The 22,671-nt window shown below is 42.3% G+C and overlaps 1 protein-coding gene across 4 annotated transcripts in view; it reads right to left on the bottom strand.

Moving 5' to 3' along the window:
• The window catches only part of SUSD1 (sushi domain containing 1), a 129,962-nt gene that overhangs the window by 66,595 nt on the left and 40,696 nt on the right, over window positions 1–22,671 (bottom strand). For all 4 annotated transcript variants that reach the window (XM_046023878.1, XM_046023876.1, XM_046023877.1 and 1 more), the window contains exons 7-8: window positions 14,191–14,288; window positions 13,423–13,609 (exon numbers count right to left, since the gene is read on the bottom strand). In XM_046023878.1, the coding sequence (XP_045879834.1) occupies window positions 13,423–13,609; window positions 14,191–14,288 (285 nt within the window). The remainder of the gene's footprint in view (window positions 1–13,422; window positions 13,610–14,190; window positions 14,289–22,671) is intronic.

Below are 22,671 nucleotides of genomic sequence, written 5' to 3'. Positions count from 1 at the left end.
AGTTACGCGTCTGCCTTCAGCTCAGGTCATGATCCCAGAGTCCTGGGATTGAGTCCTGCATTGGGTTCCCTGCTTCTCCCTCTCCCCCTTGCTCATGCTCTCTCTTGCCCCCTCTCTCTCTCAAATAAATAAATAAAATATTTTTTTAAATCTCCATAAACTGATAAAGCTGTGATATTTTAAGAACATTCATCCTATCACTTGGATAGTCCACACATGAAACATCCTGAAGGTAAGCATGTCAACGCCTAGAAAGTCTGAGAGTAAGGAAAATGTGAATAGAAGTGGAAGACCACGGATCAGAACTCTCAGTGTGGGTGTTTCCGACCTAGAAGATGAACAGAAAGGAGATAGCCAGGCAAGATGTTTGCTTCTCAGCAGACAGTATTTCAAGAGCTACTCAGCTAAGGACGAAGACAGTAAAATAATCAGAAAGGAGACTTATTTCAACCCCTGGATTAAAAAAAAAAAAAAGGCACTCTATTCCCCCTGCCGTCTAATTTATTCCTTTAATGTTCTATTTTCTTCAGGTAGTCATGAAGAAGGAAGAGGTTTGTTACTGATGAGTAAAAAACTCACAGAGTGTCCAGGAATACCAAGGCTAATTTTCAAGGAAGAGCAAGTTTCCCAACAAGCTGGTACACTTTCTATAAATGAGAAAAGGTTTAAATGTCTCTCAAAGAGAAACTTTTTATTACTACCTAGAAAACTACATTTCTCCCATGCGAGTCTCTGCCCCCTAAGCTGGAAGAAGGACAACAGATTATTCTATTCAAAATCAAAACTCTCCAGAGCATAACAAATATCACTCACATATGCAACACGAGGCAATTAGCCGGGGAAAATATTCTCGGCTGTAATTGGAAAATGTAAAAATACGGTTATGAGAAAGAATCTGAAGACCTTGTGCTCCCCTTCATCTTCACAACTTTGAAAGATTTCATAAAGACATCAAAAGTGAAAACTGCCGCGTGTTTGCACATGATTCTGAGGCACACCAAATATACGTGTGCAAGGATGTCTGTTCACAAACAGAACCTAAAGCAGAAATACCATCTGCACCGCTCCCATCTCTGTAGGACTGGCTCGCTCACAGCCATGAGAGTCTGAACTCAGGGGACAATGGCAACGTGAACAAAAGCATCTGGTTCCCACTTGCCACCCCCAGTTCTGACAGAAGCGGCTGAGAATAGTAAAAATGGGTCAAAATTTGCATCTGGGTTAGAAGGAAGGGTTGGTTGACATACACAAGGCATCAACATGAAGATGTTTCCGCTCAGCACCGTGTGGATGAGACCAGACAAAAGAAAGACGCTGAGAGCTACCACGTACAACATGCCCTCAAGCAAAGGAGCATGGTCTCAGAGCCTTTCAGGGAAGGAACTGGGGAAGGGCTGGGGTCCATGGAGTGGGGGGCTGGAAGCAAGGGGGGCAACAGGACAAATGAGTGAGGGATGCTCCCTCTGGAACAATTTAGCCTGGTCGCTCCTGCTCCTGCCTGCACATCAGAATCACCCAGACACAGCAGATCTGAGGGACAAGCGCACCTCTGTATTTTGTTGTAACGCACCAGGCAGCGCTGATAGGCAGCCAGGGTAAAAACTGTGTATACCACTGTGACTACTACTACCAGTAATAGTAATAATAATAGTCTCTCCTTAGCTACTGGAGATCAGTATCATGGAAGGACTTTTATGGGGAGGCTTGGGGCTACCTGGAGGTTCCACCTGACAGAGAGCCTGGGTGGGCAGAAGGAGGGACTTGGTTCTCTCCTGCCTCTGCAGACCATAGGGTCAAAATGAAGTTCGGACAACACGATGCTGGCCCAGAGCAAGTTTCACCAATCAAGACAGCCGAGTGCTCGGGGGCACACAGGCAGCTCGGTGGGTTAAGCGTGAGATGCTTGGTCTCAGTTGGTCATGATCTCATGGGTGGTGAGATGATGCAACACTACCCTCACCCTCAAGTCCCCGATCCTCCCACTCCCCCAACCCCCCTGCGCTCAGCAGGGAGTCAGCTTGAAGAGTCTCTCCCTCTGTCCTCCCCACTCCCCACCCCCTGGGCAGGGGCATGCTCTCTCCCAAATAAATAAGTAAATCTTTAAAAAAAAAGAAAAAGAGAGCAAAGTGCTCAGAAATAGGGGTGCCTGGGTGGGTCTGCCAGTTAAGCGTCTGACTCTTGATCTCAGCCCAGGTCTTGATCTCAGGGTCATGAGTTCAAGTCCTGTTTGGTCTCCACACTGGGTGTGGAACCTACTTGAAAAAAATAAGAAGTGCTCAGAAATTAAATTCAGGGCAGTGTGGGCTTTCTCACTGCTAGCTGCTTCCGGAAGGATGCTGGGTTATCCAATCAGTAGTAAATCTTTCAAGATGAAATCTGAGATAAGCACACTAATATCATTCAATAAAAAGTAAGAGCAAAGAGAATGCCATCCATTTTATTAGGAGAGAAACATCAAACCTAGACAAAACTTTTATCTTCTAACAATAATTAATCTAGAAGCCAAAAAACAAGCCTATGAAATGATTCTACAAAGAAGATTATGCTTGAGAGGCAAAGAATAAATATTCTTTTGAAAAAAAAATTGAGCCAAGTAATAGTAAAATTAGGCAATATCTATTTGTATAATGTATTTTCAGTAAAAAATTTTAAAGACGGATTAAAACAGATAAAGGATGAGCTAATAAGAGACTGCAAGAGAGGAAACTGGCCGAGAGAAGCAAAAATTAAAAGGGAACTAAGTGAGGGGTCACTGGCTGGCTTAGTCCATAGAGCATGTGACTCTGGATCCTGGGATTATGATTCAAGTCCCATATTGGGTGTAGAGCTTTAAAAAAAAAAAAAAAAAAGGAACTAGATGAGACAAGGAAATGCAAGTTCAACAACAAAATATAACGTGCATTAGAATAGTGAGAGCCAGGGGGCACCTGGGTGGCTCAGTGGGTTAAAGCCTCTGCCTTCGGCTCAGGTCATGATCCCAGGGTCCTGGGATGGAGCCCCACATCGGGCTCTCTGCTCAGCAGGGACTCTGCTTCCTCCCCTCTCTGCCTGCTTCTCTGCCTACTTGTGATCTCTGTCTGTCAAATGAATAAAGAAAATCTTAAAAAAAAAAAAAAAGAAATAGTGAAAGCCAGAAAGGTCGATGCGCATATGCATACATGTCTGTACAGAATACACCTGCTGCGCTGTCGAAGAAGACAGAAGGAAAAGTCAGGGAAGGGAGAGAGTGAAGACCAGTGCAGACAAACAAGGAATTCCATATAGGAGCATTTGATGAGCCAAAATGCCAGTTAAAAAAAAAAAAAAAAGCAATAATCAGAGATTTCATGAAAGAAACTATTTCTAATGTATAAATGTGACGTGGGAAACAAAGGCAAAAGAAAGAACTAAGTTTCCTTACCGCCTAGAGCCTACTGACAAGTCCTTGAAACAGACAGAGTGACCTTCCCTCTGGGAGCTCAGCTGCCTGGATGCTGACACTTTGCTCGGGGCAAAAGGCAATCATAGCCCAACTGCACCCTACCCCCATCCTGGGAGTCTACTTGAACATATACATTCCTTTGGAAACTTCCTTTATCTCTACCTTACCAGGAAATATGTGAGCAATCATCCTCCAAGCATATGGCCCGCTGATACATATCTGAAGGGTCTCATGACTAAGGGTTTACTAGATAGCAATAAATGACCTTCTCCTAACAATAACTAGTTCCCTCAGGATCCTGGAAACTTGGTTTCCAAAACACCTTGGAGGCTTGTGCTTTCCCTAACCCCCAACCAACTTGAAAGTATATAATCAGTCACCCATCACAACCCCAGTGCAGCTCCTTCTGACCCCATGCTTCAATAAAAGCACCATCAGCTCCAAACCTCACCATTTCAGATTACATTAAATGGACCCAAATCTGAAGATCCAAAAACCCTCTTCGGTACTAGGAAAACTTAGTGAAAAATAATATTTATATCACACCTGACTAGTTTTCAGGAGTGAAAGGGCCTTTCTGTCTCATTCACTACTGAATTCTCGGTGCCTAAAATAATGTCAAACACACAAGTGGTCAATAAACACTTACCATGTGCATGAAAATAAAGAATTAGTCTTGAATTTCACACATAAAGAAAGCCTCTGTGACATCGAGCCTTAAAAATCAGATTATCTATAATAGGATTTTTTTCTAAAAAATCACACCATCTTCAAATTCTCTTTCAAAAGTTTAAATTCCCAAAATCAACGTGAAATGCCTCTAGCATTCTACCAACAGAAGGTATGCGCCAGGAATTTTATCTTCTATTGAGCTCTGATTCACTCATGAAAACAGCAAAGAGACATTCTCACATAATCATGGGCTCAGAAAGTATCCCATTCCTTGGAAAGAAGATAGAAATCATTTTGCAGTGAAATAGAAATGTAGAAAAAATAGAGAAACTTTGGTATGAAAGGACTGGTAGTAAGCACTGAAACTGTTAAAACATATACCTGTTTAAATAAGTGCTGCAAATATTGCTATAAATCAATATAAAAATGAATTATTTAAAAATGCAATACAAGTTAAAAAATAATTTAAAATAAGAAGCTGGCAATAAAATGCTGTATTAAGCCAATAACATAAAGGAAGCAACAGGGGAAAGAAAAAAAGGAAGTAGAGAATGCTGACTTCCTTATCTTATTCAGGAAGAAGTTAACGTTATTTCAGTCTGAACACCAATAATCACAGAAATACACATTCAAATAGGATTTTGCTTGTTTTTTATTTATTTATTTTTTTTTTTTTTAAGATTTTATTCATTTGACAGACGGAGATCACAAGTAGGCAGAGAAGCAGGCAGAGAGAGAGGAGGAAGCAGGCTCCCTGAAGAGCAGAGAGCCCGAAGCAGGGCTCTATCCCAGGACCCTGGGAGCCGAAGGCTCATGACCTGAGCCGAAGGCAGAGGCTTTAACACACTGAGCCACCCAGGCGCCCCAAGATTTTGCTTGTTTTTTAATGTGCAATATAAAATTTTAAAAAACTGTACTGTTTGTATCACCGAAAAAGAAAATCTGTGTTGCAAAAAGGTAGAAAACAATGGACAAGTGAAGAAACATTAGTTGAAAACAAGATGACGGAAGAAAGGAAAATCATATTACAAAGAACGCTAAATGTAAATTGTTCATCTACTTAAAAACAACACTTTTCTCAGAATTCTTCACCACATAGGCTGCCTCCTGGAGTACATCTACAGCAATTGTTACTGAGATAGATTTTAAGAGCAAAAGTGTTGGTGGGGGTGGGGCGGGGAAACAGGTGAAGGGGATTAAAAAAAGTACAGTACTCCTGGTGCACACTGAGTGATATAGGGACCTGCTGAATCACTATATTCTACACCTGAAACTGATACAGCACGGTGTGTTAACTACACTGAAATGCAATTTTTTTTAATTTAAAAAAGAACAAAAGTGGGCAAAGGCATATTATGCAGATAGATGTACAAAGAAATCAAGAAAACCAAGATTGCTACCAAATTATAATTCAAGGTAAAAAATTTTAAACAGCATAAAGTGAGCCATTTATTATTAATGAAAGTAAGACTCTGGGGCATCTGGGTGGCTCAGTGGGTTGGGCCTCTGCCTTTAGCTCAGGTCATGATCTTAGGGTCCTGGGATCGAGCCCCGCATCAGGCTCTCTGCTCAGCAGGGAGCCAGCTTCCCCTCTCTCTCCACCTGCCTCTTTGCCTACTTGTGATCTCCGTCTGTCAAATAAAAAAATAAAATCTTTTTTTTAAAGCCAGAAATTACAAGTAAGATGTAAGTCATGAACATAAATATCATAACTCAAAAATGTGTGAATCCAAACAATTAGAATTTCTGAGAGAAACTGAGCAAAATGGCAATCCGAGTATCTACAAACCACCACCAACAACAAAAAACAGAAGTCTAGAATACCTTTATTAATAGAGTTGACTGAAGAGTAGATCTTACTCTCCTCACAAGCAGATGTACAGATTTATTATCACAAAACTTTCCCAAATAATCATCCCCAAGGGAAATGATAATAAATCCCCTCAAAAATACCAAAATGTAATAAAACTAGAAATTAACAAAAAAGTTAAATGTTTAAAAAAAAAAGAAAATCTACCATTTGCATAATTCACTTGTAATTAATCAATCAATGAGGAAATCAAATAGCAATTGTGTAATGCTTTGAAAGCAAACATAAAGAGAACAAATATTAACACACTCATAAATAATTCTTCAATCAAAGAGAAAATCAGAAGGACAATTGTTTAAATGCCTTGAAAGAAGGGATAAAGAGAGGATGTATCAATGCTTAAGGAATTCTGCCAATGCTCAAGTCCAAAAGCCTTTTATTATCAAACAGGAAAGAATGGAAATGAGTTGAATTATGCATTCAACTCAAGAATTTAGTAATAAAACAATATAACCAACTTAGGAAAATCAAGGGGGAAAAAAGTAATAAAACTAAGAGGAGAAATTAATGAGGTAGAAAAAAAAAACACTTAAAAACCCAAGAGTTTATTCTTTGGGGAAAGAAACATTAATAAAACAGAAAACTCAAGCTAAGCCAATCAATTTTTTAAAAGAGCGAGAAAACCAAAGTTAGGAATCAGAATAACCTGGGATTACATAACCTGTAACCCCAGAGCAGTTGTAAACAAATATTCCATATTTTGCCAATATATTTAAAATCCCAACCAAATGAACACTTTTTTAGGAAAATATAAGCTATAAAAATTGCCTGAAGAAAGTGTAGGAAACATGAATAGATCAAAAGAAAATCACAGAAATCAGCAAACTTATCAAATTATCTCCCAAGAAAGGGTGAAACTTAATCCTACGAGCAAATGTGTCCAACTTTAAAAGGAAGGCAATAATTCCAAAGTGATACAAACTTTTCCAGAGCATAAAAAAATACGGAAAACTTCCTAATTCATTCTAAGAGAAGTAGTGTAAAGCTTAAATGATAAAGATCGCCAAATGTACAGGCTCTAGAGGAGAGAATGGCAAATCCTTACACCAGTGCATATAAAAACAGAACAGATAAAACTTAAGTACATACTGAGTAAATGCAGAAACGTGCTTTGTTCCCAGTTGGAATGGCTCCACATAAACCCCATTTCTCACCAAATTAACTTCCAAATTTAATCCAATACCACTTAAAATTTCAGAGAGAGGAAAGCGCTCTGGAGACATTTAACAACTCAGCCATGGTCCCCTAACTCTTCAATGCAGAGTTAAGATGCAAAACCAGGTTTGTCTGACCCCAAAGGCCACCATCCTTTTCCCGGGGAGAGGAGATTACCTTGCAGAGGTAACTGGATCTTAGTAAAAACCGCTGACCCTGAACAGCAAGGGGTCATTCTGACTGAATAATGAGACAGGAGTTTAAAGTCTTTTAAAAAGACATATTCCCCCAGAAAAACTACGCAATGAACCACAAACAAGTAACAAAACGACAATAAATACATCTCTCTCAATTACTTTGAATGTAAACAGACTAAGCAGCAATCAACAGACAGGGTGTCAGAATGGATTAAAAATACAGACGTATTGGGGCGCTTGGGTGGATCAATGGGTTAAAGCCTCTTCGGCTCAAGTCATGATCCCAGGGTCCTGGGATCGAGCCCCACATTCTCTCTGCTCAGAGGGGAACCTGCTTCCCTTCCTCTCTCTCTGCCTCCCTCTCTGTCTACTTTGATCTCTGTCTGTCAAATAAATAAATAAAATCATAAAAAAAAAAAAGACGTAGGTATATGCCGCCTACAAGAAACTCACTCCAGACTGCCAGAAAGTGAGAGGAGAGAAAAACATCTATCATGCAAATGGATGTCAAAAGAAAGCTGAGATAGCATGCTTATATGTGACAGAATAGACTATTTTTAAGATTTATTTACTTATTTTAGAGAGAGAGAGAGCACATGAGCAGGGGGACAGATAGAGGAGAGAGAATCCCAAGCAGACACACCACTGAGCGTGGAGCCCAACACAGGGCTCTATCCCACAACCCCGAGATCACGACCTGGGCTGAAATCAAGAGTCAGATGCTCAACTGACTGAGCCACCCAGGTGCCCCAGGACAAAATAGACTTTTTAAAAAAGGAATGTAATAAGAGACAAAGAAGGACAGTATATAATAATAAAATGGATAATCCAACAAGACAATGAAACAATTATAAATATATTTATGTACCCAACATGGGAGCACCCAATACTGAAAGCAATTACTAACAAACATAAAGGAACTAATCGATGGCAACACAATGACAGTAGGGGACTTCACCATCCCCCTTACAGGGATGGACAGATCATCTGTGGAGAAAATCAACAAAGAAACAGTGGCTTTGAATGACACACTGGAACAGATGTATTTAACAGATATATTCAAACACTCCATCTTAAAACAACAGAGTACACGTTCTTTGCAAGTGCACACAGAACACTTGCCAGAACAGACCATATATTATGCCATGAAACAAGTCTCAACAAATTCAAAAAGATCGAAGTCATACTATGCATCTTTTCTGACCACAATACTTTGAAACTAGAAGTCAATCATAAGAAAAAATTTGGAAAGACCACAAATACAATGTAGGTTAAATAACATGCTACTAAACAATGAATAGGTCAACCAAGAAATCAAAGAAGAAGTAAAGAATTACGTGAAAATAAACGAAAATGAAAACACAACAATCCAGTATCTTTGGGGTGCAGCAAAAATGATTTTTTCTAAAAGATTTTATTTATTTATTTATTTGAGAGAGAGAGAGAGAGCACAGAGGGGAAAGTGAGAGGGAGAAGCAGACTTCCCATTGAGGAGAGAGCCCGATGAAGGGCTCAATGCAGGGCGTGATGCAGGGCTCATTCTAAGGCCCTGAGATCCTGACCTGAGCCAAAGGCAGATGCTTAACTGACTGAGCCACCAGGGCACCCCAACAAAAATGATTCTAAGAGGCAAGTTTAGAGCAGTACAGACTTACCTTAAGAACGAAATAAATCTCACAAAAAAACCTAACCTTACACCTAAAGGAGCAAAATAAATAAATAAATAAATAAATAAAAATAACAAACAAAAGCTAAACCCAGCAAAAGGAAGGAAATAATAAAGATTAGAGTACAAATAAATTATAAACAAACAATAGAACAAAAAAAACCCAACAAAACAGATTAATGAAAGCAGGAACCAGTTCTTTGAAAAGATCAAGAAAATTTGATGAACTTCTAGACAGACTCAGGAAAAAAAGAGAGAGAGAAAGAAAGAGAGAGGACTCAAACAAAATCACAAATAAGAGAGGAGAAATAACAAGAAACACAGAAATGCAAACAGTTGGAAGAGAATATTATGAAAAATTATATGCCAACAAAATGTACAATCTAGAAAAAAATGGATAAATTCCTAGAAACCTATAATCTACCAAAACTGAAATAGGAAGAAAGAAAATGTGAACAGACCAATAACCAGCCAAGAAATTGAATCAGTAATCAAAAAACTCCCAACAAACAGAAGTCCAGGACAAGATGGCTTCAGGGCCAAATTCTACCAAACATTTAAAGAATTGATATCTATTCTCTCAAAATTCCAAAAAATAGAAGAAGGAAAACTTCCAATTTCATTCTATGAGGCCAGTATCATCCTGATACCACAGCAAGATAAAGACACCACAAAAGAAAGAGAACTACAGACCAAATCTCTGATGAACATGGACGCAAAACTCCTCAACAAAGTACTAGGAAACTGAATCCAACAATACACTAAGAAAATCATTCACCACGATCAAGTGGGATTTATTCCCAGGATGCAAGGGTGGCTCAATGTTCACCAATCAATCAACATGATTGATTCCATATGAATCATAGAAAGGATAAGAACCATATGATCATTTCAATAGATACAGAAAAAGCATTTGACAAATACAACATCCACTCATGATAAAAACCTTCAACAAAAGTCTAAAGGGAACATACGTCAACATAATAAATGTCTTATATGAAAAACCCACAGCTAATATCATTCTTAATGGGGGAAAACAGAGAGCTTTTCTCCTAAGGTCAAGAACAAGACAAGGATGTCCGCTCTTACCACTTTTGTTTAACACAGTACTGGAAGTCCTGGCCTCAGCAATCAGACAATAAAAAGAAGTAAAAGGCATCCAAATTGGTAAGGAAGAAGCAAACTTGTACTATTTACAGGTGACATGACGCTATATACGGAAAATCCTAAAAATTCCACCAAAAAACTACTAAAACTGATAAACGAATTTGGTAAAGTCACAGGATGCAAAATCATCATACAGAAATCTGTTGCATTTCTATACACTAATAATGAAGCAGAGGAAAGAGAAATTAAGAAAACACTCCCAGGACACCTGGGTGGCTCAGTGGGTTAACCCTCTGCCTTTGGCTCAGATCATGATCCCAGGGTCCTGGGATGGAGCCCCACATCAGGCTCTCTGCTCAGCAGGGAGCCTGCTTCGCCGCTCCCCTCTTTGCCTGCCTCTCTGCCTACTTGTGACCTCTGTCAAATCAATAAATAAAATCTTTAAAAATAAGAAAAAAGAAAAAAAAAGAAAACATTCCCATTTACAATTGCACCAAAAACAATAAAATACCTAGGAATAAACTTAACCACAGTGGTGAAAGACTTGTGCTCTGGAAACTATAAAACATTGATGAAAGAAACTGAAGACAACACAAAGAAATGGAGACATTCCACGCTGGTGGATTGGAAGAACACCATATTGTTAAAATGTCCATACCACCCAAAGCAATCTACAGATTTAATGGAACCCCTATCAAAATACCAACAGAATTTTTCAGAGAACTACAACAAACAATCCTAAAATTTGTATGGGACCACAAAAGGCTGTGAGTAGCCAAGCAACTTTGAAAAAGAAAAACAAAACTGGAGGCATCATGATTCCAGACTTTAAGTTTTATTACAAAGCTGTTGCGATCAAAACAGTATGATACTAGCACAAAAACAGACACCATAGATCAATGTAACAGAAGAGAAAACCCAGAAATAAACCCACAATTACATGGTCAATTAATCTACAACAAAGCAGGAAACAATAGGCAATGGGGAAAAGATAGTCTCTGCAACAAATGGTGTTGGGAACACTGAACAACAACAGAGACCACTCTCTTTCACCACACACCAAAATAAACTGCAAGTGGATTAAAGACCTAAATGTGAGATCTGAAACCATAGAAATCCTAGAAGAGAGCTGACAGTAATTTCTCTAACACCAGCCACAACAACATTTCTCCACATGTATTTCCTGAGGCAAGGGAAACAAAAGCAAAAATAAACTACTGGGACTACATCAAAATGAAAAGCTTTGGCAGAGCGAAGGAAACAATCAACAAAACTAAAAGGTAACTTATGGAATGGGAGAAGATACTTGCAAATAGTATCTCTGATAAAGCATTAGTATCCAATATATATAAAGAACGGATACAACTCAACACCCAAAAAACAAAATAACCCAATAAAAAAATGAGCAAAAGACATGAACGTTTTTTCCAAAGAAGACATGCAGATGGCCAACAGACACACTGAAAGGTGTTCGGCATCACTCATCACCAGGAAATGCAGATCAAAACCACAGTGATGTCATCACCACACCTGTCCAAATGGCTGAGATCAACAACACAAGAAACAACCAGTGCTGTTGAGGATGTAGAGAAAAAGGAACTCTCTGTGCACACTGTTGTGGGAATGCAAACTGGGTTCAGCCACTGTGGAAAACAGTACTGAAGTTCCTCAAAAAGTTAAAAATGGAACTACCCTAAGACCCAGTAATTGCATTACTGGGTACTTACCCAAAGAATGCAAGAACTCTAATTCAAAGGGATACATGCACCCCTATGTGTACAGTAGCATAATTTACAACAGCCAAACTGTGGAAGTAGCCCAAGTTTCCATCAACTGATGAATGGATAGAGATGTGGCATACACCCATACACACATACATGTGCACGTGCACACACTCGTGCACACACACACACACAGAGGAATATTATTCAGCCATAAAAAAGAATGAAATCTGCCCATTTGCCATGACATGGATGGAGCTATAGAGTATTATGCTAAGTGAAATAAGTCAGTCAGAGAAAGACAAATATCACAGGATTTCCTTCATAGGTGGGATTTAAGAAACAAAACAAATGAGCAAAGGGAAAAACAGAGAGAGAGGGAGACAAACCAAAAAACCGATGATCACCGGAGGGGAGGTTGGTGGGGGTGGGTTAAGCAGGTGATGGGGGTTAACACGTGTACTCATCACGACAAGCTCTGAGTCATGTAGAGAATGGCGAATCGCTGTATTGTACACCTGAAACCATATTAACACTGTATGTTAACTGTACAGGAATTGAAATTAAAAACTTATAAGAAAAAAAAGGAAGAAGATGTATTCCTGATCAATCCATAGGAGTTTATCATTAATTTTGAACAAGATTCTGCAGTTATCATATTCATTCTAAAACACTTTTCCCTACGTATTATTTACTTAGAAAGAAATATATTGTTTTATTTACATACAAGTATCCTGGGGACCTAATTTGTGTAATTTCGTAATTTACTCTCTGTTGTTAAGACTGGCAGATTATTTCATCATTTCTGCCAAATCCATGTCACATCCCAGTTCCCAGTGGCACCAATGCCTGGAGGCTGAGGCACCTTTTAAGGGGACATCAGCTAGTTGAGAACTACCTAAACTCACCCAAAATAATAAATGACACTAATGGCTGCTCGAGATTTGCTCAAAAGGTATTTAATTAGTCCTGATACCCCATAATGAGTATTATGAAAAAATTATTATAATTGTCCCAACATTACTATAAAAATCCATGAGATACGTATGAGCAATGGGGTTTATTACTGCTGTTAGAAACTCCTTCCTGTCCACTTCTCTTTTCACCTAATATCTCCCTTCCCACATCCTAGGGCTGCCTCTCCCTATCCGCTCACCCAGTGTCATCTTGGTTCACACCCGCAACCAGTCCTGGGGTCAGTTTCCATTCTAGATGTGAAGCCATTGGTCACCTCCCCAGCTTCTCCTCTCCCATAGCCAAGAGGAAGAAAGGACTGTTGTGTTTCCTGCAACCGGTATGTCACATGGCAACCCTCTAGTGCCTTGGATAATTGAGAATTGACTGCCTCGTCACCAAATGTTCTCTTCTTTTAAATGCCTAACTACCTTCCATTTCAACCAGGGACCCAGCCGAGAAACAATCCATCACTGCCCATTGGCCTGGCATCAAAGGACAGGAATCTCTCCTACTAGGCCCGCTAGAACTGCACCCTCCTGACTACAGACCTCAGAAAGCCACCATGAACTCTTGTGCCCAACGGACTCTGAAGGACATCTCCCCACATCCTGTGCTTGGCATTCTCTGGGAGGCAATGAGACTTCACCTCCACCTACCAGCGGTCTGGAACCCGATGATGGCCGGCACGGAGCGCACAGGAGGGGCGGTGGAAATGCTCACGGTGTAGTTGGTGCCTTGGTGCAGATCTAGGCACACTTCTGGGGTCCTGCTTTCTGTGGTCACGTTGACTGTCTCCTCATGAACGGATTCCATCGAGTATAACCGTTGTCCTTTTATGTATATCTTTGGTGGGGGGAGAAAAAAGAACCCACTGTGACTCCAGTGAAAACAAAGGAGAGAGACTTGGTGGAACTGAATCCCATTGTCCTACCATTTCCTTTAATCCCACACTGTGTCGCAGGGGAGATGAACGACGTCAGCCTCTGCTATCAGGTATCGAGGCTGATCAGCCCAGTTACCAGTGAACCCTAAGAAGTGACATAAAATGAGGAGTCCCTCTAGGGAGGGCCATGCTGCATGCAAAGGACCAGCCGTCCATGGAGACCGTCGCACCCTGAGAACCACTCGCTGCCTCCTGTCCCCGAGGCAGCAGATGCTTCTCCTCTTCTGGGGGCGTGAGATTCGAGTGCTGGGAAACAAGCAATCATGATGATGCCAAATATAAACATATCCCCCCACCCAGCCCCTGCCAGAGGACACATATATTAAGCGCAGAATGTAAAATAAAATAAACCAGATATCTGGGGGAAAAAATCTGATCACTTTTGAAAAGAACAGTCATTCTATTAGGTGGAGAAGCACTCATGAAAGGAAGTCTCTCCAAGTCATGCTCCCAGAGGGAAAAAGTGGAACATTTTACTTACCACGTAGACAGTCTTGGAGAGGATGCTTCCTGGGTTTACCTGCCACCTCACGCAGGTGTTATTAAACACTGAGACAGCACGGATTTCTGTAATTATTTCTGAAACAGAAAACGAGAGTCCATTCACAAAGTGCCATCAGCGGCCTTTGGCATGACTTAGTTTCTCGGTGCTGCTTGTATCTCTGCTAATCACTGTTCAGAGCCCTGATTCAGACACCAGATCAGGCCATTCAGACTGCCCCAGGCCAAGCACCCCATTTATCTCCATGGAGAACGAGCCTGGCCCATTACCTGACTTGGATGAGAAGAAAAGCTAGGTACCCGCTTGAGAATGGCTAAGAACTCCAAGCTGTGATTGGTCTGGTAGGCCACTGGATGCCACTGGCGTTCCACTCCTGTGGGATGGAGAGAGGCCCCCAGCTGTGCCCTGACTCCTCCTGGCCGCTGCTCAGGAAAGAAGTGTTTCCGGCTTCATCCCACCTGGCTGACAAAACACTCTTATTGCCAGGTCACTTGCCAGGTCACTGCTATCCCAAAAAGGGGCAGCAGTCCCCACACAGGGCCATTCCTCAGGAGCAGCTCGGAGTAAATGAAATAAATTCTCCATAATCTCCCCAGATATTTCTGGGGCTGCTCTAACTGAAGCCATTTAATTCTGACTTATCGGAAAGCCACCGATTTCTCCAAGTTGTCCTGCTTTTTAAAAATATTCTGTGTGGGGGCACCTGGGTGGCTCAGTGGGTGAAGCCTCTGCCTTCAGCTCAGGTCATGATCTCGGGGGTCCTGGGATGGAGCCCCGCATCGGGCTCTCTGCTCAGCAGGGAGCCTGCTTCCACCTACTTCTCTGCCTACTTGTGATCTCCGTCTGTCAAATCAATAAATAAATCATTTAATAAATAAATAAAATCATTTAATAAATAAATAAATATTCTGTGTGTATTTCATGTAATAAATTTGGCAAATTGGGAAATGTATTAGGGCCTTGGTTCTGAGGTCACAGTTTCCAATGGACAGTATTGACTCTCTGTCCTTCCCGGCTCTACTCACGGGACCCCTTACCCCTGCTTTCTGGGATGTCATTCCCCATCATGGAATAAATGTAAGCCCTGTGCCTCAGGCTCTGTTTTCTGGGAAACCCAAGGTAAGATTCCCATCAAGAGGGTGAAGAAAAATAATTCTCCATCTCAGAAGATGGCTCCTTTCAGCTCTCCCTCTCAGTTCTCTCTCTTCGCCTCTCCCTTCCTCAGCCTCCACCATGGGGAAGAGAGCCTACACGTCAGGCACTGAGTACTGACTCATTTCCCCTGCAGCCAGAACTAATGCGACCGTTAGACAGACCCTGGTCTACTGATGATCTCTTTGCCATACAAGACTTTACATCTTTGGGTGGCTCAGTTGTTGGGCAACTGCCTTTGGCTCGGGTCATGATCCTGGAGTCTAGGGATCAGGTCCTGCACCCAGCTCCCTGCTCAGCGGGGAGTCTGCTTCTCCCTCTGATCCTCCCCCCTCGCATGCTCTCTCTCTCTCTCTCGTTCTCTCTCTCTAATAAATAAATAAATATTTAAAGAAAAAAGAGATTTTACATCTTTACTAAATCATCCATCAGCAGCATTACTGGGTCTTGGCTAAGCCTTGGTCAGGCTGTCAGTAAGTGAGAATAAATACAGGCAGACAGAGAAAACAGACCAATTCCTGAGAGACACCAGAGGATCACCTATGGCTATCTAAAGCATTCCCGGGTCTTTATATCAATAATTTTCCCAGAGCACAGATAAAATAAAATCAAAGAAATACTCCAGTTGTGGACATGGGTACCCCAACAGATGCAAAGATCCTGTCTGTTCACCCCCTTGGGGAGCATGAAGATGACGCTGGTGTCAGTGTTTTATCAGCTTGAACAAGCTCCAGATACTCTGGCCCCTCCCTTCCCCATCACCCTTCAAAGGTGTTAGAGCCCTGGACTCTGCCCCCTCACACATCCCTCTGAAACGAACTCACCACCCGGTCCAGAAAGAAACAGAAACAGATCCCCCTCACCTTGTCTCTGACTGCCAGCAAAGTAAATTTCCTTCTCACTGGGGACCCCTTTGCCACCCAAACAGAGATGAGAAAGGAGACATGAAAGTTTCCTTTCTTGTCCTTCCTTTTTGCTCATTCACTATGACAACAGCAAATGATATCTCAAAATTGCCATCTGCCTCCTGCCTGTGCCATGCTCTCTTGCACAGATGGGACCAAGATCTGATTACAGGGATGTCAGATAGCTCATCCCGAGGAGCAGTTTAACAAAATGCAGTTGCTTTCCCCTCCAGGTGTCTACAAATCAGCTGGAAAGATCTCTTTATAAACCCATCAGATAGTAAACATCATATAAATGCTGCTCCCTTAAAGAGATACCCTAATTCTAATAGTACCGATAACTGAACACATTTCTGCAAGTTCTCTTTGGAACTGACTCCAGGGCTCTTTCTGCGCCACTCACTGAATGATTACCAAATGCCAAGCATCCTCCCATGCCAGGCACTGGGCTATGACAATAATTAGAACAAAAGTCCTTCCCCCAGGAACATGATGTCTAATGGGGGGAGCAAACATATAAGCAGGGAAATTAGAACCCGATAAACTGTAGAACAAATTTACACACAAGTACCATGGGGTCTAGAGAAAGAAGCCACCCACCCTCACTGGAGGGTCTGGGGAAGCCAGCTTTGTAGAGGGCATGACCTTGATGGATGAAAGGCTGAAGAGTGGGGACACATGTAAGCAAACAGACAGCAGGGCTAGCGCCTGGAACCGTAAGGGGCTGTGGCATATTCCGGGTACTAAGAAGGAGACAAGACAGGATCAGACGGGGAACGACCCCACTTGCCACGCTAAGCACGGACTTATTCCTATAAGCAATGGGTAGCTAAAAACAAGAACATAACGGTGCTTTTTTTTTTCCTTTAGAAAGATAACTCTGGCGTTTTGCAAAGTAAACATTGGAGTAGAACTGGAGATCATAAGAACAGGATACTCTTTACCCGGCGACTATGAGATGCCAAACACTGATAGATATTTAAAGATCAGATCCTACCTGAATCGCAGTCGTAGGAAGCAACAGCGTACATTTACTGAGTTATTATTATGTACCCGATAATATGTATAGAACTTTAAAAGCGTCACTTATTTAATCTTCAAAATAGCTCCAGGATAATAATTTCATAACACGTCAGACCATCACACTGTGTGCCTTACACTTACGCAGGAATGTATGTCATTATTTCTCAGTAAAACTGGGGGAAAGTATATTAAAAATTAATTTAATTTAAAACAAGCCCATGAGCTTGATATTATTATGTCCATTTTCTAGACCTGAGGCTTGGAGAAGTTACACAACCTGACAAAGGTTATGCGGGTTGTAAGGTTACAACCAGTCAAGCTAAGATTCAGAACTAGGACTGCCGGACTCCAGGGCCAGGAGGGGCTGGGCGGCACTGTGACGGTGTTCAGCAGGGAGGAGGAGAGGTGGCCTGGGGGCTGGGTATGAAAGCCATAAGACAACCCTGAAGGAGAAGCAGTAGGAGGTGAGTGATGGGGAACAGCCGAGAATTTGGGTGACTGCTAGCCTTTGAGCTTAAGAGTCCAAATGGATTGTCTTGTACTCTTCTCCTGAGAAACAGAGGAGGAAGCACCCTGGGCTTGGGAGAAAAAGACCAACCAACTGTGTTTGGAACATGCTAGATAGGCGTTATCTACAGACTATCCAGGTGAAAAAATCATCTCCAGAGTCAGCAAGGTGTGGATGGTCATTGATACGAAGTGTGGGGTAACACCCAGGGAGGACAGAGAGCAGCCCAATAGCAGAATGTGGGAAACATGGAGCCCAAGAGGAAACCAGGGGACACAGAGCAGCAGAGAGGGAGGAGACTGGCTGGAGGCGGGATGCTTGGAGGTCAAGGAAAGGAGATGGGAAGGAGCGTCCGCTTCCTCCAAAGTTATCTCCCTTCTTTCCCACCAATTCCCCACAACGCCCTCACCTCCGACCCAAGAAGCACCAGGGAAAACCTTCACCTCTTTCTTCTTTCACATGGTTTCTGGTCCCCTGACAGAGCACGCAAAGTGCCATGATGAATGTGAAGCTTGACTTCGGGTGGAGGTAGGGAGAGCAGGGCCTGGGTTTTGTCCAGTTCCATATATGTATGTATGTGTATGTCTCTATGTATGTATTTTAGTATTCTACTAGCACCCAGCATTTCTCTGCAGTACTTATCACATCTATAACTGAATAATTCTGTAATTGGTTACTTAGTGTCTGTCTCTCCTGCATGCAAGCTCTATGACAGCAAAGACCAGGCTTATCTTTCTATCCCCAGAACCTAAGAGAGTACCTTAGATATTTGTTTTAATATTTATTATTTGGTTGACTGGCTGAACGGATGGATGAATGTATGGACAGGTGATCAACAACAGCAAATGTTGTGGAAAGGTTAAGAGGACTGAGGAGTGAAACTAGAACAGGAAGTTGACGGGTGGTCACTAGGGAGCTTGGTGAGAAAACTACAGTGGAGTGAAGGCTCTGGGTGGCTCACTATAGGCTGGGAAGAGCAGAGAGGAAGGGGACAGAGGCAGTGGGCATATACCACACTTAGGAGTCCCACTGTGGACAGGGACTGACTCAGCAGACTCTCTTGGTTTCCAACTTTATAACCTTCTCAAAAACACCTATACATAACCTATAACCCTCTCTATTTTTGGGAAGAGTAAAAGATCATTGAGAATAAGTTCAGGTGATTGAAGCAGACGGTCAAGCTCAGTGTCATTTCTCGTCAAAAACAGTATCTGATTTCCAAGTGACTGATCGTCTACTATGACTCACGAACTACTTCCAAAGGCAATTCCCAAACACAGATTACAAAACAGGTACATTTTGATAATGGCAGCACCCCTGAAATCGAAGTGACTACTTTGAATAAGTGCATGCTTGCCATAAGAGTTCTACTATCTGTCCTTTCCTGTTTTTCAGTCTTCAGAGTCACGTACAGTAGGTAGAAGTAGTAGGACTTAGAGCAACGCTTTCCTAAAATGCATTATACACCTTAAGATGACTTTTTTGTGGCCCATGAATAAAGTGATGTATGTTTGCTTATACTGACTTTTGTGTATGTTAGAAAAAAAATACACACAGTTCATCCAAATCGTAATATCACATACCCTACAAAGTGTCTTTGATCAATACATTTAAATTACGATTTGAAATTTTAAATATGAGGTTTTTAAAGAAACCTATTTTAAAAAAATAATACTTTTGTTGCAGCAAACATCATCAGGGTGGTATACAAATGACTTAAGCTTGGGAAACATTCATAGGACAGAGATCATGGGCTTTCCAGGTGTCCAGACCGAAGTTCAAGTCCCATCTCTGCCATTTACTAGTTACTGAAGGACCCTGGGAATGTTGCCTAACTTCTACAAGTCTCAGATTACTCACCTATGAAATGAAAAATACCAGTACTTATTTTACAGGGTTTCCCTGATGACAAAATGAAACCAAGCACGAAGACCCCTAGCAGAGCCCTGGGTATGCAAGTTGGTACCCAGCCAAAGGTAGCTATCATGCCTGACAGTCCAAACATTATACACATATTCAAATAAATCTCAGCCATGTGGCTATTTATATCAATGTATCCATTTATTCCAGCTGACCTTTGTTTTCCATCTGAATCGCATTACCGCTGCAAGCGAGCAGTCACTAGGCTGAAAAGGAAGATCAACAACACAGCTGAGGGGCAGAGACTAACGGGAGGCCTGAAGGCACTGGACTCAGGGCCTGAGTTGGGTTGGGGGGAGCTCAGAAAGCATTGCAGCCAATAAACAGTCTGTTTCCATAGTGATGTTTTCCTTCTAAGAGTGCGGCTTGACTGAGCATCAACCTTATAATTATTAACTCAGATTCTAAACATGAGAAGCCAAACCACCAGAGCAGAAGGAAAGCCAGGGACAGTCTTATCAAGAATGAATCAGCCTCTTTGATCTTGAGGTAAACCAACCCACTAAACATCAAGCTTCCACCTGGGGTTTTTCCAGACACTAAAATGGTTGCCTAATTCTCAGCTGTCTGGAGGTTCCAGTCCAAACTGGCCTTAAAGAAAAAGAAGGGGGAAAAAAAAATAGTCCCACCACCTTGCCAGCGTTCACACTCCATTAAAAACATACACAGATCCATGCTTCTCATCCAAAGAGATAAGGACCTCCGAAAATATTTTTAACTAAAAACAATCCAGGTGAAGTGAAGATAGATTATTCCCCCGAATTTGGAACTCAACATTCAAGTATAAAGAGAGGGGTAAACAGAATGAAAACAGAGAGCAGAGAGAGAAGGCATTCAGAGGCTAGGCAGAGAAGCAGGCGTTGGAGGAAAATCCAGAAGGACATCAAAGAAGGTGAACACAAAGTACACAGAGGGAGCTGGTGCAGGAGAGGCGTGCAGAAATGGGTGAAAAACAGGGAAAAGGAGGCAGAAGAGGGTTCAGCTGGGCAAGTGCCATGGAAATCAGCATCTCACACTACATTTCCAGAAGCCTCTCCCCTACCTACCCACCCAGACCGTGTGCGCGGCACTGTGAATTAATCAGCACGTAAATCACTGCCTTTATCTGCAGAAATTGAATTTAGCTGCCAATCTTGATTGGGTGCATAGAGACCTCCTCCCAGACAGATCCCAGCTCTCAGGGAAAATGCCTTTTCTCTCCTTAAATCAAAGCTTGCATAAACCCAGGGAAACAGCTGCCGCTGGAGCCACAGACTTTGTGAAAGGTGGCAAGCTGAGGACGGTAATTATAATTAGCAGTTACATAACATGTTTGTTCTTCAAAGTGCTCTACAAGCACCAGCTAATTAATAGCTTACTATGCCCCATGCGGATCCACTGGTTTTTCATGTAGTGACTAATCCCTGTACCCCCACTGAACTCTGAACGGGGGAGGCAGAGCCGCCTGCGCCACGAAGCCAGCGGCAGAGGGTCCAGAAGCTATGCCCGGCTCTCCAATCAAGGGACTCCATAGGGATCTCAGGGCCAGGAACACCTCCCCAAGTGTTTAACTCGGCATCCCCTGAGACAGCTGCCTCACTGCCTCCAAACAATTCTTAGAAGCGCTATTGAGACACACAACTAGGGTGGAATGGCCATCAGTCTGGTCCAATATGGCATGAGCTCCTCTCAATTTCCCTAATGAGACCGGGACTCTGGAGTCCTTGGTGTTAGTTACAGGGCTGCCCTCGCTTCTCTCTGCAGGTAGGGTTAAGTCAACGAGAACTCCCTAAGAACAGGTTGAACTTGATCACTGGGTTCCCACCCACATCTACCCTTCTTTGTTTCTATGCTTGCCATCTCTGGCCTCTATCCTCTTCCGTCTGAGGCAGAGACGACCCAAGGTGGGAACCGCATGGCATAGATGCCTCCAGCAGCAGCGCTGAATTCTTCGCCTGTTTCAGGGAAGTCCGTGAACATCCTGAGTCTGTAAAACATTTCACGTATGTGCATACGTGCATTTCTCTGGAGATAAGTCTGTTTACCCTGTCGCCCCATAAATTCCAAGAAGGTAGTGTCGGGCAAAGTATCTCAACCATAGTGTATGCTAAATGGATACCTATTAAATCAATTTGATAGATTTCACCAAATTCCTATGCCCTGCACGGTTAGGAACCGTTGCTCCATGGATAAATAATCACTAGCAGTCCCCATGTTTCGCTTGCTCTGGCTCGACTTTCCTATGGAAAGCTCTGACCGGCAAGACCCAAGACATACTACCACAGTTCTGCCACAGGTCAAACCAGAGACGCAGCCCAAAGCTACCTTGAGATTTCACTCTTCAGAGATCTGTCACTAGATCCAAGCACGTCAGCATCTAGAAACACATTCCCAGAGCAACCGTTTGTCACACCCCGTGCCTGACCCTCACAAACAGAGTCGCTGCCTTCTCCCACCTTGTCCCTTGGAGGCAGTGCTATGAACTGAAGCATGAGGAAGTGCTTACTTGTGACTCATGAGAAGACCTTCTTCAAGACAGGCCAAGAATTTCAGTAAAAGTCCTAACATGTACAAGGTGCTTTAGATTTTTCAAAGTATTCCCCATAAATGGTCTCTTTCGATTCCCTCTCAATAACTCTTGAGACAGGAAAAGGAGACTTTATTTTCCCCCTTTTACAGACGAAGAAACCGAGGATCTGAGCAAATAACGCCTCACCTGATGACACACAGCCCCCAGGTGACCCTGCTGGACTTTGAACTGATGTCTCAGAACTCCTTTCCCCAGTAGTCCCATGTGGGGCATATACCCAAAAGAAATGAAAGCAGGCTCTCAAAGAGATATCTGCATGCCCATCCTCACAGAAGCACTGTTCACAACCGCCGGAAGGTGGACGCAACACAGGCGTCAGTCAGTGATGAATGGATCAACACAATGTGGCAAATACACACGACGGAATGTTATTCAGCCTTTAA

The sequence above is a fragment of the Meles meles genome, chromosome 11, assembly GCF_922984935.1.
Source record: "Meles meles chromosome 11, mMelMel3.1 paternal haplotype, whole genome shotgun sequence".
In the NCBI taxonomy this organism is placed as follows: domain Eukaryota; kingdom Metazoa; phylum Chordata; class Mammalia; order Carnivora; family Mustelidae; genus Meles; species Meles meles.
This window is presented reverse-complemented; position numbering and strand designations above follow the sequence as displayed.